General features: G+C 39.0%; 1 protein-coding gene across 7 annotated transcripts in view; it reads right to left on the reverse strand.

The window, feature by feature from the left end:
- nrg2a (neuregulin 2a) overlaps positions 1-14270 on the reverse strand; it is a 93446-nt gene extending 79176 nt beyond the window's left edge. For 5 of the 7 annotated variants that reach the window (XM_016545138.1, XM_016545140.1, XM_016545136.1 and 2 more), the window contains exon 1: positions 13578-14270. In XM_016545138.1, coding sequence (XP_016400624.1) covers positions 13578-13989 — 412 coding nt within the window. In that variant the 5' untranslated portion in view covers positions 13990-14270. The remainder of the gene's footprint in view (positions 1-13577) is intronic. The other 2 variants (XM_016545141.1, XM_016545143.1) reach the window with 2 other exon arrangements.
- Positions 14271-14857: the final 587 nt, after the last annotated feature.

Below are 14857 nucleotides of genomic sequence, written 5' to 3' on the forward strand. Positions count from 1 at the left end.
AGAAAAATCGCCTTTAAAGTTGTCCAAATGAAGTTCTTAGCAATGCATAGTACTAATCAAAAATTATGTTTTGATATATTTACGGTAGGAAATTTACAAAATACCTTCATGGAACATGATCTTTACTTAATATCCTAATGATTTTTGGGATAAAAGAAAAATCGATAATTTTGACCCATACAGTGTGTTGGCTATTGCTACAAATATACCTGTGCTACTTATGACTGGTTTTATGGTCCAGGGTCAAATATAGCATAACAAGGATAGATAGAAAGAAAGATTTTTTTGCAGGATTTGAATATTGTAAGGTCCAGTAAATCATTTATTATTTCCTTTAAATATTCCTTTACACATAACAACTTCTTAGAGAATGAAAAATGCTAACATACTCATCCAACACCAGACTCCCTATATTTTGCTGTACCCATGCATGACATCTTGCCTGCATTTATTACCCATATGGGTAAAGAAGCATGTACTAGGTTCTTAACAGTAATTTGCAGAACATGTTCTCATTGCCTATATAAATATGCAGTTAACTCATAAATGGTGTACAGTTTCTCTCTCAAATGGTCACAGTGCACCAATACATTGAGTTCCAATAAAAACACACAGCTCACACTCAACTGCCTTTACAGCTGGAGCCTAAAACACCCTGACTCAGATTTACAGCTTGTCAATTACAAGGTATTACGCAGGCTTGTCTCTGTTGCCTCTTTCCCTTCGTAACACTCTGCAGACAATCCAATCCCTGTGGGCCTATTTTCAGAGCTCTTTAAATTTATCACACGATGGACAGCTCTGCCACTACTGTAACCCAGCAAGGTCACTTTTGTCACAAATACTGTGTTTAAAGCCAGAAATGATCACCTTCTTGGGTAAGGAACGCAGAGTGTTAACCTTCGTGCAAGTCAGCATTTTCAGCAAAATAACGTACCACTTGCGTTACTGGAGGTCATTCTTTATTATGGGATTCAATTATTCCCAGCGCATTAAAAACTTTAATTATAACAGGGTAGACAGATTAAAGACAGATTGAATTGAATTAAAGACAGATTGAATGACTGACAACAGTATATAACATAACAAAACTTGAGGCCATCACTGGGTTTATTTTTATCAGGTAAGCCATCATTATGAAAAATGGATACCTTAACCCATGAAAAATTAATGCAATGTTAGAAATCTAGAGTATCCACTCTGAATGTGAATTGATTTAAAAAACATTCAAACTTTAACAGCATGCATAACTACTTGCAAAAAATGTCTGAAACTAATGTTTAGGGATTTGACAACCAGAGCAAACACAAATACAAGAACTAAAGTCTACAGTAGAAATAATTGGCATTCAGTTTAGTAATTACCTCTTCACTTTTGCTATTCTAATATATTTAAACATAATCCATTTAAAGTTAAAGTGTCCTCAAAGCTATTTAAACACTACAGGCACACTTAAAGAAAAAAAAATCTAGTATTTTTAAATAATAATTTATATACACTACTATTCTAAAGTTTGGGGTCTGTAAGAATGGGCCTGCATTTATTTATTATGGAGTAAAACATTAATATTATAACAATCATTGCAATTAAATATTATAAATCTAATTGAACATAACAATTAAATATTAATACAATTTAAAATAACTGTTTTGAATATATAATAACGTGCAATTTATTCCTGTGCTGACAATGCAGAATTTTCTGCAGGCATTACATTATTATTGAATAAAATAATAAATTTTCGGTTACACTATATTTTAAGGTGTCCTTGTTACAGTGTAATTATACATTTAAGCGAGTTTATTGAGTAATATTAACTAACTACATGTACTTACTACATGGTTAGGGTTAGGATTAGGGTCTGGTTTATGGTTACTTGCATGTAATTATGCATAATTAATTGTTATTATAATAGTAAGAACATGAAATGTGTAACAAGGACAACTTAAAATAAAGTGTTACCCAATTTTCTTACTGACCCAAAACTTTTGAACAAGTCTGAATAGGTGAACAAATACCAAATAACTTTGTTGAGTATTTAGTTATATAATGTAATGCCATTCAGATATTTTAAGTGTCTGAATAGGGATAGTCCACCCCCCAAAAATTTAAATTGTTGTATATCTATATTTTGAACAATTGTGGTAACCAAACTGTTTCTGGTAGCCACTGACTTCCATAGTATTTTCTCCTGGAAGTCAATGGCTACCGGCAGCTGTTTGGTTACCAACAATATCTTATTTTGTGTTTCACACAATAAAGAAAGTCACACAGGTTTGGAACAACATGAGGGTAAGTGATGACAGAATTTAGATTTGAACTATGCATGCCTAACTGCTGCAATAATTTTTGGAGCCACTGGATGTAAATGGAAACTCCATTCAGACCATGCAGTACATAATTGATTCACAGAGAACTACAGCCTTCTGTAGTTAGTGTGTTTGTTCACTAAATAGTGAAGCTCTGCTCTGTGTGGATGTTGATATCACATTATGAGACACTTACAGCTTGAGAAGACAGAAGGTGGATTGTTACCGAAGCAGAGGGAGAAGGAATGAGAGTGCTCATGGGGGCTTTATGAGGAGACAGGAGCTGGCAAAAGGTTGAAGAGGAAAACAGACAGAATGCACACAGGCCAAACAGTCAAGATTGCTCTTGCGCTATACACTGAGTCCACTCTAGGTAATTGGTTGTCTCAGTAGCACTCAAGCAAGGAGGTCTGACTCTGTAATATCTGGGGAAAACTAATTGTTAGCATTCCTGTTCATTGGCACTTGCTTGGCTGGTGCAGGACTCCACAGAAATACATGACTGCCATCTTCTCTCATGGAGGCTCCATTCTGCTGCCAGGTTGTTTTAAATCAATCATCTGAGCAAAAACGTCATGTGACTAATGACTCTACAGCTGCAGGAAAATTACATTATGATTATACTGATTGGCTGGTGACACTACATGAACGTGTACCATCACAATCTCTTTCTTAGCAACTTTCCATGAGCTGTAATGTCAAAAGTAGCAGACAGCAAATACATTTTTCTTTCTCACTTTTAAGGTCAGCATAAAACAGAAATTCCATCCGATTTTTCTTTCATATTGTGACGTATATCAGAGTGAAATAGCTTCTTGAGGGAAAAACAAGAGAGAAAGAAATAGCTTGATTTGGTGCAGTTGGAATTGATTAGATTAAAGATTACAACTTTATTTGTTGTGTTTTGTTTTGTTTTTTAGAATATTGTGCTCAGATGGATCATTTATAATAAACACTGCAGCACTCCAAATATATAATAAAATAAAAATTAGAATTGTCAATTTGATTTCATGGTGACTTTTAGAGCCTCAGTATAAAATAAAATAAAATAAAATAAAATAATAAAATAAAATAAAATAAAATAAAATAAAATAAAATAAAATAAAATAAAATAAAATAATTGTCATTTGAATATGTTTTTAAATAGTGATTTTTTAAATTAAATATTGAATCTCCATAACATTTTAAAAATGTCTTTAGTCTGAACAGGTTTATTTTTGAACACCCGTTCAATGGAGAATGATGCTGTTTGCCTCAAAAGTGCAATTGCAATATTACCAGCAGGGGTTTCCAGGGCCATGAAAATCTGCAAAACATTATCCCTTGTCCACAAGAGTTTTCAAGCAGATAGGAGTCAAATAAAAATTAAAAAAAATGCTATACTGTATGTTTTCAAAATATTAATAACTGATATTCTGTGAATTATATAATCAGAGAGATGCGATATAAATCAAGCAATGGCACATATCCTGCTTAAGAATAATCCGGTTTCCTACCAGCTAAATGTGCCAAAATTGAAGCAAACAGCTGAAATACGCAGATACAGAGAGCCGAACCGAGAGTTGACTGTGATTATCATGCAGTAATTAAGTCTAGGTAACAACACGTGTCCCAGAGTACAGCTGACACACTGGAGACCACTGGAGGCCTGCTTCATATGTCTCCTGTCAGCCCCATGCTCCGCACAACAGCGATGAAGAGGGCCACAGTGTATGAATCTATCTCAAGAGGGAGGATGCAGAGCAACCTACACAAACATTCATCATCATGCGTGACCAGGATCGATGGGAAGCCCATCTTCGGTATTCCACCTTCAGTCAGTCGATCTACACCGCTGCTTTCACCCGAAAGTCACTCACAGCTCAGAGGGATGGACCGTACAGGCCTGCACACGGACAGGCTATTCCGCTGTTGTAAATTGATGTTGAAGAAACGTAACTATGATTTATGTTATTATGAATTAATTGCTTTGTCTTCTACCAAGGAAAGTAAACCTACTTTATAAACAGCTTGCCTAAAAAAAAATAATTTACAACTGCAATTGTACAAGACATGGTGCTAATTGTTGGTTTCCAGTTTTAATCAAATTGCATTTCAGAAGCAAAATATGTGTGGCTCATATTATATGATTCCAGGCCTGAAATAGTTATTATTGTGCTTGAAGGAAAACAAAACCTGACTATCAGGGGACACACAACATGGCACATGTAAATAAAGACATAAACCCGAGAAAAAAATCTTAATGAGAAAAAAAAAAGGGATAGCTCATCCAAAAATGAAAATTTTGACACCATTTACTAAAACCCCAAACTGTATGACTCTTTCTTCTGTGGGATGTAATATATTTAAAATACATTTATTTAATTATAAGTATAGATAAAATATATTAATATATTTACTGATGTATTGCTCAACACTTACTGATATATGTTATAATAACTTTATTTATTATTTTTACTTGTGCACAATGCACATTTCTTAATATTAAGCCTAAAATGTGTTTTAATGTCACTATTGATGAGGATTGTATGATCTTTAAATAATATCAGGCTTTAATTTAAAGTTTACCTGAAGTATAGACGGTTTCAACGGCAATAACATAAACAAACGTTACTGCGCATGCGCGCTTTTGTGGCATTAAACTTAACTTCCGGTAGACTTCCAAATAGAATCAATAACAGCAGCTAAGTAGTCCCTCTAGAGTAGATTATTTTTGATAAGCAAAATATGTTTGCTGGGTAAATCAGACGGACTTGCTGAAAATGCTTGAACAGGTTTATTTTTGAACACCCGTTCAATGGAGAATGATGCTGTTTGCCTCAAAAGTGCAATTGCAATATTACCAGCAGGGGTTTCCAGGGCCATGAAAATCTGCAAAACATTATCCCTTGTCCACAAGAGTTTTCAAGCAGATAGGAGTCAAATAAAAATTAAAAAAAATGCTATACTGTATGTTTTCAAAATATTAATAACTGATATTCTGTGAATTATATAATCAGAGAGATGCGATATAAATCAAGCAATGGCACATATCCTGCTTAAGAATAATCCGGTTTCCTACCAGCTAAATGTGCCAAAATTGAAGCAAACAGCTGAAATACGCAGATACAGAGAGCCGAACCGAGAGTTGACTGTGATTATCATGCAGTAATTAAGTCTAGGTAACAACACGTGTCCCAGAGTACAGCTGACACACTGGAGACCACTGGAGGCCTGCTTCATATGTCTCCTGTCAGCCCCATGCTCCGCACAACAGCGATGAAGAGGGCCACAGTGTATGAATCTATCTCAAGAGGGAGGATGCAGAGCAACCTACACAAACATTCATCATCATGCGTGACCAGGATCGATGGGAAGCCCATCTTCGGTATTCCACCTTCAGTCAGTCGATCTACACCGCTGCTTTCACCCGAAAGTCACTCACAGCTCAGAGGGATGGACCGTACAGGCCTGCACACGGACAGGCTATTCCGCTGTTGTAAATTGATGTTGAAGAAACGTAACTATGATTTATGTTATTATGAATTAATTGCTTTGTCTTCTACCAAGGAAAGTAAACCTACTTTATAAACAGCTTGCCTAAAAAAAAATAATTTACAACTGCAATTGTACAAGACATGGTGCTAATTGTTGGTTTCCAGTTTTAATCAAATTGCATTTCAGAAGCAAAATATGTGTGGCTCATATTATATGATTCCAGGCCTGAAATAGTTATTATTGTGCTTGAAGGAAAACAAAACCTGACTATCAGGGGACACACAACATGGCACATGTAAATAAAGACATAAACCCGAGAAAAAAATCTTAATGAGAAAAAAAAAAGGGATAGCTCATCCAAAAATGAAAATTTTGACACCATTTACTAAAACCCCAAACTGTATGACTCTTTCTTCTGTGGGATGTAATATATTTAAAATACATTTATTTAATTATAAGTATAGATAAAATATATTAATATATTTACTGATGTATTGCTCAACACTTACTGATATATGTTATAATAACTTTATTTATTATTTTTACTTGTGCACAATGCACATTTCTTAATATTAAGCCTAAAATGTGTTTTAATGTCACTATTGATGAGGATTGTATGATCTTTAAATAATATCAGGCTTTAATTTAAAGTTTACCTGAAGTATAGACGGTTTCAACGGCAATAACATAAACAAACGTTACTGCGCATGCGCGCTTTTGTGGCATTAAACTTAACTTCCGGTAGACTTCCAAATAGAATCAATAACAGCAGCTAAGTAGTCCCTCTAGAGTAGATTATTTTTGATAAGCAAAATATGTTTGCTGGGTAAATCAGACGGACTTGCTGAAAATGCTTCTCTGCCAGTAGGAGGTGCTTCAAAGCGGGAGAAACAGAGGTTTCCCCAGTAACGGCTCACAAAACGCTGCTTTATCAGGCATATAACATGCAAGATGAAATGAAAATGACATCGACAATTTTCTAAAGATAGTCTTCCTTCAGAAATACAGTGATATGAAAAAAACCCGCGCCTCGTTTTGATTTTTAAACGTGCAGTACGTGCTCATGTTTATTCAACAAAGCCTTTTGGAAAATCAGTCAGTTTTGATATTGTGGCGAGCACCACAAATAAATAAATGTATGGGAAACACATCCCACAGCACAACCACCTGAGCCCAACTTCAGTCTATTCACCTTAACTTTAACTGCGTTTGTAGCCGGTCCCATAGCCAGACTGACAAACAAACACATACCGGAAGTTAACTTCGGGCCAGGCGCGTGCACCCGATGAAACAGTCTATACTTGCAATAGTTCCACTTTAATATACTTCCACAATCAAATACACTTCAGTATATATTTAACACAATTATCTTCCAAACAATTAAATTGCATTAAGTACAAAACTAGATAGTAAAGTTCGTAGACAAACTTTAAGTTGGCTTGAAAAAGCCTAGCCAGAAAGTTTGTAAACGTTTTAAAAGCTTGAAGTTTTAAGGTTTTCAGTTTGAAGTAGTTTGAAATACTTAAAATAGTTTTAAAGATTAAAGTTTGAATGTTTTGAAGGCAATACAGTCTATCAGAAGAACAGACATAGAAAAACAGATCGCTAGGGTACCTGGGGTGGCTTCTAGGGGGGTTGCTAGGCTACTCAAGGTGGTTGCTAGGGTGTTTCTAGGGAACCTGGGATAGTTGCTAAGGTATTGCTATATGGTTGCTAGGGTACTTGGGGTGGGTGCTAGACTGTTGCTCTGCAGTTGCTTAGGTGCCCGGGCTGGTTGCTAGGGTGCTGCTATGCGGTTGCTATGGTGTTCAGTGTGGTTGTTAGGCTGTTGCTATGCGGTTGCTAGGGTATTTAGAGTGGTTGCTAAGAGGTTGCTATGCAGTTTCTAGGGTATTCTGGGTGGTTGATAGGGTGTTGCTATGTGGTTACTATGGTAGCTGGGGTTGTTGCTAAGGTGTTGCTAGGTGGTTGCTAGGCTACCTGGGTTGGTTGCTAAGGTGTTGCTATGCGGTTATTAGGCTACCTGGGGTGGGTGCTAGGGTGTTACTATGCAGTTGCTAAGGTACACAGGGCGGTTGCTAGGGTGTTGCTATGCGGTTGCTAGGGTAGGTGGGGTGTTGCTAGGTGGTTGCTAGGCTACCTGGGGTGGTTGCTAGGGTGTTGCTATGCGGTTGCTAGGCTACCTGGGGTGGTTGCTGGGGTGTTGCTATACGGTTACTAGGTTACTTTAGGTGGCTGCTAGGGTGTTACTATGTGGTTGCTATGGTACCCAGGGAGGTTGCTAAGGTGTTGCTAGGCGGTTGCTAGGCTACCTGGGGTGGTTGCTGGGGTGTTGCTATACGGTTACTAGGTTACTTTAGGTGGCTGCTAGGGTGTTACTATGTGGTTGCTATGGTACCCAGGGTGGTTGCTAAGGTGTTGCTAGGCGGTTGCTAGGCTACCTGGGGTGGTTTGTCCCAGGCCGGCCTTTTCGGCGACACGGTGGAGAACTTGCCCAGCAGTTCTCCGCTGCTATGGTACCCAGGGTGGTTGCTAAGGTGTTGCTAGGCGGTTGCTAGGCTACCTGGGGTGGTTGCTGGGGTGTTGCTATACGGTTACTAGGTTACTTTAGGTGGCTGCTAGGGTGTTACTATGTGGTTGCTATGGTACCCAGGGTGGTTGCTAAGGTGTTGCTAGGCGGTTGCTAGGCTACCTGGGGTGGTTGCTGGGGTGTTGCTATGCGGTTGCTAGGGTACCTGGGTTGGTTGCTAAGGTGTTGCTATGCGTTTGATAGGGTACCCAGAATGGTTGCTAGGGTGCTGCTATGCGGTTGCTAGGGTACTCAGGGTGGTTGCTAGGGTGTTACTAGCATGTTGTTAGCATGATTAGCAAGTTACTAGCATGTTGATTGCATGATTCTAGCATGATTAACATGTTACTAGCATGATTCTAGCATGATTAGCATGTTTCTAGCATGTTTAGTATATTTTTAGCATGTTTCTAGCATGATTAGCACGTTACTAGCATTTTGTTAGCATTTTTCTAGCATGATTAGCATGATTCTAGCATGATTAGCAAGTTACTAGCATGTTTCTAGCATGATTAGCAAGTTACTAACATTTTGTTAGCATGATTAACAAGTTACTGGCATTTTGTTAGCATGATTAACAAGTTACTAGCATTTTGTTAGCATGATTAACAAGTTACTAGCATGTTTCTAGCATGATTAGCAAGTTACTAGCATTTTGTTAGCATGATTAGCAAGTTACTAGCATTTTGTTAGCATGTTTCTATGCTAACTCAGCTAAAACCAGTTGATTCAGTAAAAACAGCTAAGAAACAGCTAGCATGTTACTAGCATGATGCTAGCATGTTTCTAGCATGTTTAACAGGTTGCTAGCATGTTTCTAGCATGATTAGCATGTTACTTTTTCAAGCCAACTTAATTAGTAGTTCCAATTTAGCAGACTTTAAGTATGCCAGTTTAGTATACTAAAAGAACAGTTGCGGGGTATTTTTATTAAGTACATAAATACATAAATGTATTTGTAGTATACTTAGCATGAAATAAATGTATTTCAAATACATTTTTGCATATTTATTTTTCACTAGGGATAATACAATATAATATATATGAGAAATGGAAATCAGTGGTCACCAAAACTGTTTGGCAACAAACTTTCTTCAAAATATCTTCTTTTCAGATTCTTTAGAGGTTTCATTTTTGGGTGAACTATCCCTTTAAGAAAACAAACAATTATATTTTAAATAATGTTCCAACTCTCTGTGTCCATACAATGAAAGTCAGTGGGGACCAGTGATAACAGACCTTTCATTTTTGGGTGAACTATCCCTTTAAGAACACTAAAGAAGATCATTTAAAGAGTGTTTTAATTGTCTTTGTCCATACAATGAAAGTCTGTGCAGACCCACTGACTTCCACTGCATGGACCAAAAACACAAAAATATTAAATGATGACAGACTTTTCATTATTTGGATGAACTATCCCTTTAAGGCAAGATGATGCTGCATTGCATTTCAGCCGTTTCCTACCAATTTCCTACTAAACCATATCAATATTGGTACGTTTTACAATCTTAATGCAACAAAACTGGCTGGTTTTCACCGATTGCTTGTGTCCAGCTCTTGAAACACATTCTGAGCTAAGGCCTGTTTGTCTGAAGGGAATATGTGTGGGCGAACTGCAGAGAGAGATTTTCTTTTCTTGGAGCTATGGAAAAGTGGGCCATGCTGAAGAGAGTGCATAATCCCGCTTTAGTATCCTAAATATGACCAAGTTTATAAATCTAGTGTTTTAACATGGCCATTACCCCAGATGACAACACACCATGAGTGCCCAGCAGTAAGACGGCAGTCACCAATTTCCTTCTCAAGGCCGAATCCAGTTTGTATCTGAAATATGTGGCCAATCATCACTAAATCTCCTCAGGCAGTTCTATTGTTACAGCCTTTTGAATCATACACTATTTTACTGAGGTAAATTTTCCATGGCAGTCAGGCATCCACAGGGATTTTGTTATGACAGGATCTCTGTGTTTGGTCTGGCCCAAAATCCTTCACGTTTTAGATTTGACCTTACATAGTTATTAAAAAAGACATATGCATCTACGAAATAAGTCCTTCCCTCTGTGCATGTCAATCACCAGCCGTTATTCTTGTCCTGTGTCATGCAGTTTTGCCCGAGAGCTCTTTCGGATCAATGATATTGAGCCACTGGCATATTCTGGACTGCCACCTCGATGCAGCTGTGACCTCCACACAGGGGGAAGGGAAAAATCAGGATCACACATGAAGAGGAGCATCAAATACTACAAACTTCCTTGCAAAACACATTTTGGAGGAGAAACACACGACCGCACACACCCACCTGTCACTCCTCATGAGTGATATGTAGGTCTCCCTCTATAAAAAAATGTGTGTGAGGTTGAGCCATTAGGGACAGAAGAAGAAACATTTTTATCTACAAAAAAAAGAGGCACCCGTCAGAACTGACATATTTGAAAAGCTTGTGCCTTCCTGTTTAAATCGCACTCTATCCAGAGAGACATACAGTCATGCCAGTGGAGGTCAGATCGGGACCATTATCTTTCGCAGCAACCCCCTAAATTTATTACAGACCCCTTTCACATCAAACATGCATGTTGAAGCATCATGCGGAACAGAAAAAGTTTCTGTAAGTGAATGGCAGACGGCAGTCTCATCGCAAAGCAAATGGTGTAAATAATTTTGTTACATCACACAAGTTAGTTCAATGCAGAGGTTAGATTCACTTGAGAGAAGAAACTGCAAAGTCATCTAGCGAGCACTCGTTGATCTTTGAAAAGAAGCCATGGGACAAGATTTTCCATTTATTGATGAGGTTAGAGAAATCTAAACGATAGTTCTGATTCAAGGCCTCTGTCTGCTACAATATGTTTTCATAAGCTGCATGTACTAGCATACTGTAGCAAGTGTTTTAACATTTAATCCTCAAAACTAGTTACTATTGTTTACATTAATTACTACAAAGTAAACTAATATTTTACGTCAACATTTTATTAGACTCAAACTTTTTCTTGCACTTTGCTATCTTCATAGCACTCAACTTTTCAGCTACACACTTTCAGATCATTTCAATTGATACTACCCATTCTAGTCTATTGCAATATATTCTAGCATCCATTCGAAAACCAAATGTACACTGCAAAAGTGGCACAGAAGCGCTTCTGAAGTGGCATTTAGGTGTCTTTACACAGACTGTTCAATGCTGCTCAGAGGTGGCATGAATGCATTTACACAGCAAATACAACTGTGTGCTTTGACACTAGGGCCTGAGGTGGGTCAGAACAGGCTTAATTTAGTCTGGCTTTAAGCAGCATTAAGTTTTTACACATAATTTTGAGTAGGAACAGAGCAGCCTTTACTCAACTGTGTAAAGATGCCTAAAAAGGTGTTTTTTGTGCTTATTAGATACTAGTGCCAATTAATGAGACATGTTAGATTAATTAGCTCTCTAGTGCTACACTGCAGGCAGCACAGAAGTGCCTCTAAAGTGGCATTTAGGTGTCTTTACACAGACTGTTTAATGCTGCTCAGAGGTGACATAAATGCATTTACACAGCAATAACAACCGTATATTTTGAAACTAAGAGCTGACGTGGGTCTGAGCAGGCATAATTCAGTATGGCTTTCATGCGGTTGTGCACTTTTACACTAAATTTTGAGCAGGCACAGAGCTGCCTTAAAAAGGTGTGTAAAAAGTAGGCCTATATATTTTACATTTAACTACATGGTACATATTCAAAATAGAAATCTTATAAATAAATAGAAATAGAAAATGTAGAAATCTTACTAACACCAATAAAAAATGGAATAGACACTAGTATATAATAAGTAGGTGCTAGTTTGTGCTCAAAATATGCTACTAGAATAAATAGTAAATGTCTGAATACACATGTAGCATTAGTACCTATGAAGAATTAATAATACAACTGGAATAGATACCAGCAACAACTGTAATACATATTTGGAAGTGAACACTTGGTATTTTAATTATCATAGCCTCAGTAAATTGCTTATATTGCTTTCATCTCGCTTGTTGACTCTTTGATGTTTGAGTGTGTGGACTTTTTTCAAGCTCTTCACCTTTGGGAAACTTTTTTGGTCTACGCACCTCAGTTGGATTATTTTGAAGGCGCGGTGAGTCTCTGGCTGCTTCTCAATTACCATAGACAACATTTTTCAAATTGTTAACAATAGTTAGGCTACTTGAACTGGGATACTGAGTAGCAAAGTATCTAATAAAAAAGTTACTCATGGAAAGGAAGAAACTTTTAACTTATGCACTAGTTACATAAACATTGCATATTTCCATTCTCATTTTTTAGACAAGGTGTTTCTCGCGTACTCGTTCATAAGAAGAGCAGAGGACGGTACAGTACCCTGGACAGCGACAATCTAAACGCGTACTACTTCTTACAAGTAGAAGCCCTCTGACAGTAGGCCTGTGGAAAACACGATTACCTGAAACTCATTCACTGACAGAATGGTACCAACTTCTAGTTATATCACAATACTAAGAAAAAGATGCAGTGTCATTTTTTCTTTGCAATTGCGAGAGTGGGAATTGAGTTGCCGCTTTGAATCAAAAGTAGCCAATAACTGAAGGTTAAAATGTGCTTTCGAGGAACATGCCGTCATGAAAAAACGATGGGATCAATCCAATTTCTTATTATACAAAGGTCATAAAAATGCGGTGTGCAAACAGGTGACATAACTCTTGGCTGGAAGATATTCCCCGCGTCCTGAGTGGAGTTTCAAAGGCTCCACTCCCAGTGCAGTTGTTCTGAAGGCCCATTACACAAGCGCAGACCAGCAACTTTCTATTCCCAACAGAGCAATGAGCTTTAGGTCCTGACGGCAACGGTTGAAAATATTCTGAGTCATTCTGATCTTTTATACCTTTTCATATCCGAACATAAAAGCTCTGGGCCCTGTCTGATGGATCCGCCATGAACACTGCTAGTTTATTACAATTGTCTTGAGGAAAGAATTTGGTATCCTACAAATGAGCAGCGAGCGCGTGTGTGCCTAAGCATGTGTCTTTGCATATGTCTGACGATACCACGAAAAACCTTTAAGCGTTTTATTCCTGCCCAATATTGCTGCAGAGACGCCCCCACAAGCCCCCATCTGTTACTTAAATCAAACATTTGGATGTCATCCGCACCACACATAAGCATACAACCTAAGCCGACGGCCAATGTCAATTTGCAAGCCCCTGCACAAGCATTTTGTGGGCATAAACTTACCGCAGTCTTCACACAAGATCCTCCCAACATCTTTTTTCAGGTTTTTCCCACTTGTATCTAAGGGCGCAAACGACGCTTTAAAAACCAAGGGCTCATCAGTTGGGTCCATGAAAAATATATACTTGTGATTCTTCTTCACTTTGGCGCACGGAGCCTCCGAGCCAAATTCCCCCACGGTGACGAGCTGCTCCCGCTCCAGACCCCCGCTGTTTCGCGGCCACAAGTCCAGGACTTTGACATTCACACTGTACAGCTCTGCTGAGACGTTCTGAGGCGCGGACTGCACCTTGCCCTCAATCACCACGGCGGATCTGTAAGCCTGGTCCTGCAGGGAATTCAGACTGGGGGAGTAGCAGGCGAAGGAGACCCCGATGAGCAGCATGGATAAGTGTACCGAATCAAGCCTCCTCATGCCGCCTGCTTTGGCTCGATGGTCGGTGGTCGCGTTGCGGCAGGGCTGCGGGGCGATGGCGGTGGAGCTGGGTTGAAGGCTGAAGAAACTGCGAATAGGCTCCAGTAGCACGGCGGCGCGGCAGACCTTGCGTAAGTGTCCATGCCATCGGGATCCACTGCTTTTTTCCGATAGATTTGCAATCGGGAAACACCAACTGGGAACCGGAAACGGCGTAATGCTGCTGGGTTAACACAGATCCCTCAACTGCATTCTTCCGAAGCGCATCGTAAAATGCAGGGAAAGTCGTGGACGCTGCCTCCTCCTCCAGGTATCCGCAAGACGCCGCCAGTCAATCTTTGCCCCGAAATTGCAGTGGTGAGCGCGCCCTACTCGCCACTGGCTGCTGTGTATCCTCCACTGCAGTCGAATGTGAAATGCTGCAGTAAACTATTAGGGCTACTTTCGATATCCCCTCAGCACAAACGTTGTAAGAATCCACTTTCGTAGCGACAAAACGCTGCCGTATCCCTCGCGCACCGTCTCTATCCGCCACCCCAATCTACCAGGGCAAGATTCCCCGCACAAACGGCAGATTCAGGGCTGGGGTGCTGAAACGAACGCCCATGCGCCGGCGTGTGCGTTTTTAGTCTCCGACACCCCGAGAAAAATGGTCAATCCATGATCTCTCCCATCGCCAATCCTCGTCGAATTAAAAAAATAAAATAAATAAATAAAAAGAAAGAAAGAAAGAAAGAAAAAAAACACCAAAATGTATGGTGCAGGGAAGCGCCCGCCTCAAATCTCCTTGTAAATCGTTAGAGCACCGCAGAGGTTTGCGCTGCTTTGAGCGCGATTGCTAACAGTGCGAATGAATGAGCTTTGAATG

The sequence above is a fragment of the Sinocyclocheilus rhinocerous genome, unplaced genomic scaffold, assembly GCF_001515625.1.
Source record: "Sinocyclocheilus rhinocerous isolate Xijiao unplaced genomic scaffold, SAMN03320098_v1.1 scaffold69, whole genome shotgun sequence".
NCBI lineage: Eukaryota > Metazoa > Chordata > Actinopteri > Cypriniformes > Cyprinidae > Sinocyclocheilus > Sinocyclocheilus rhinocerous.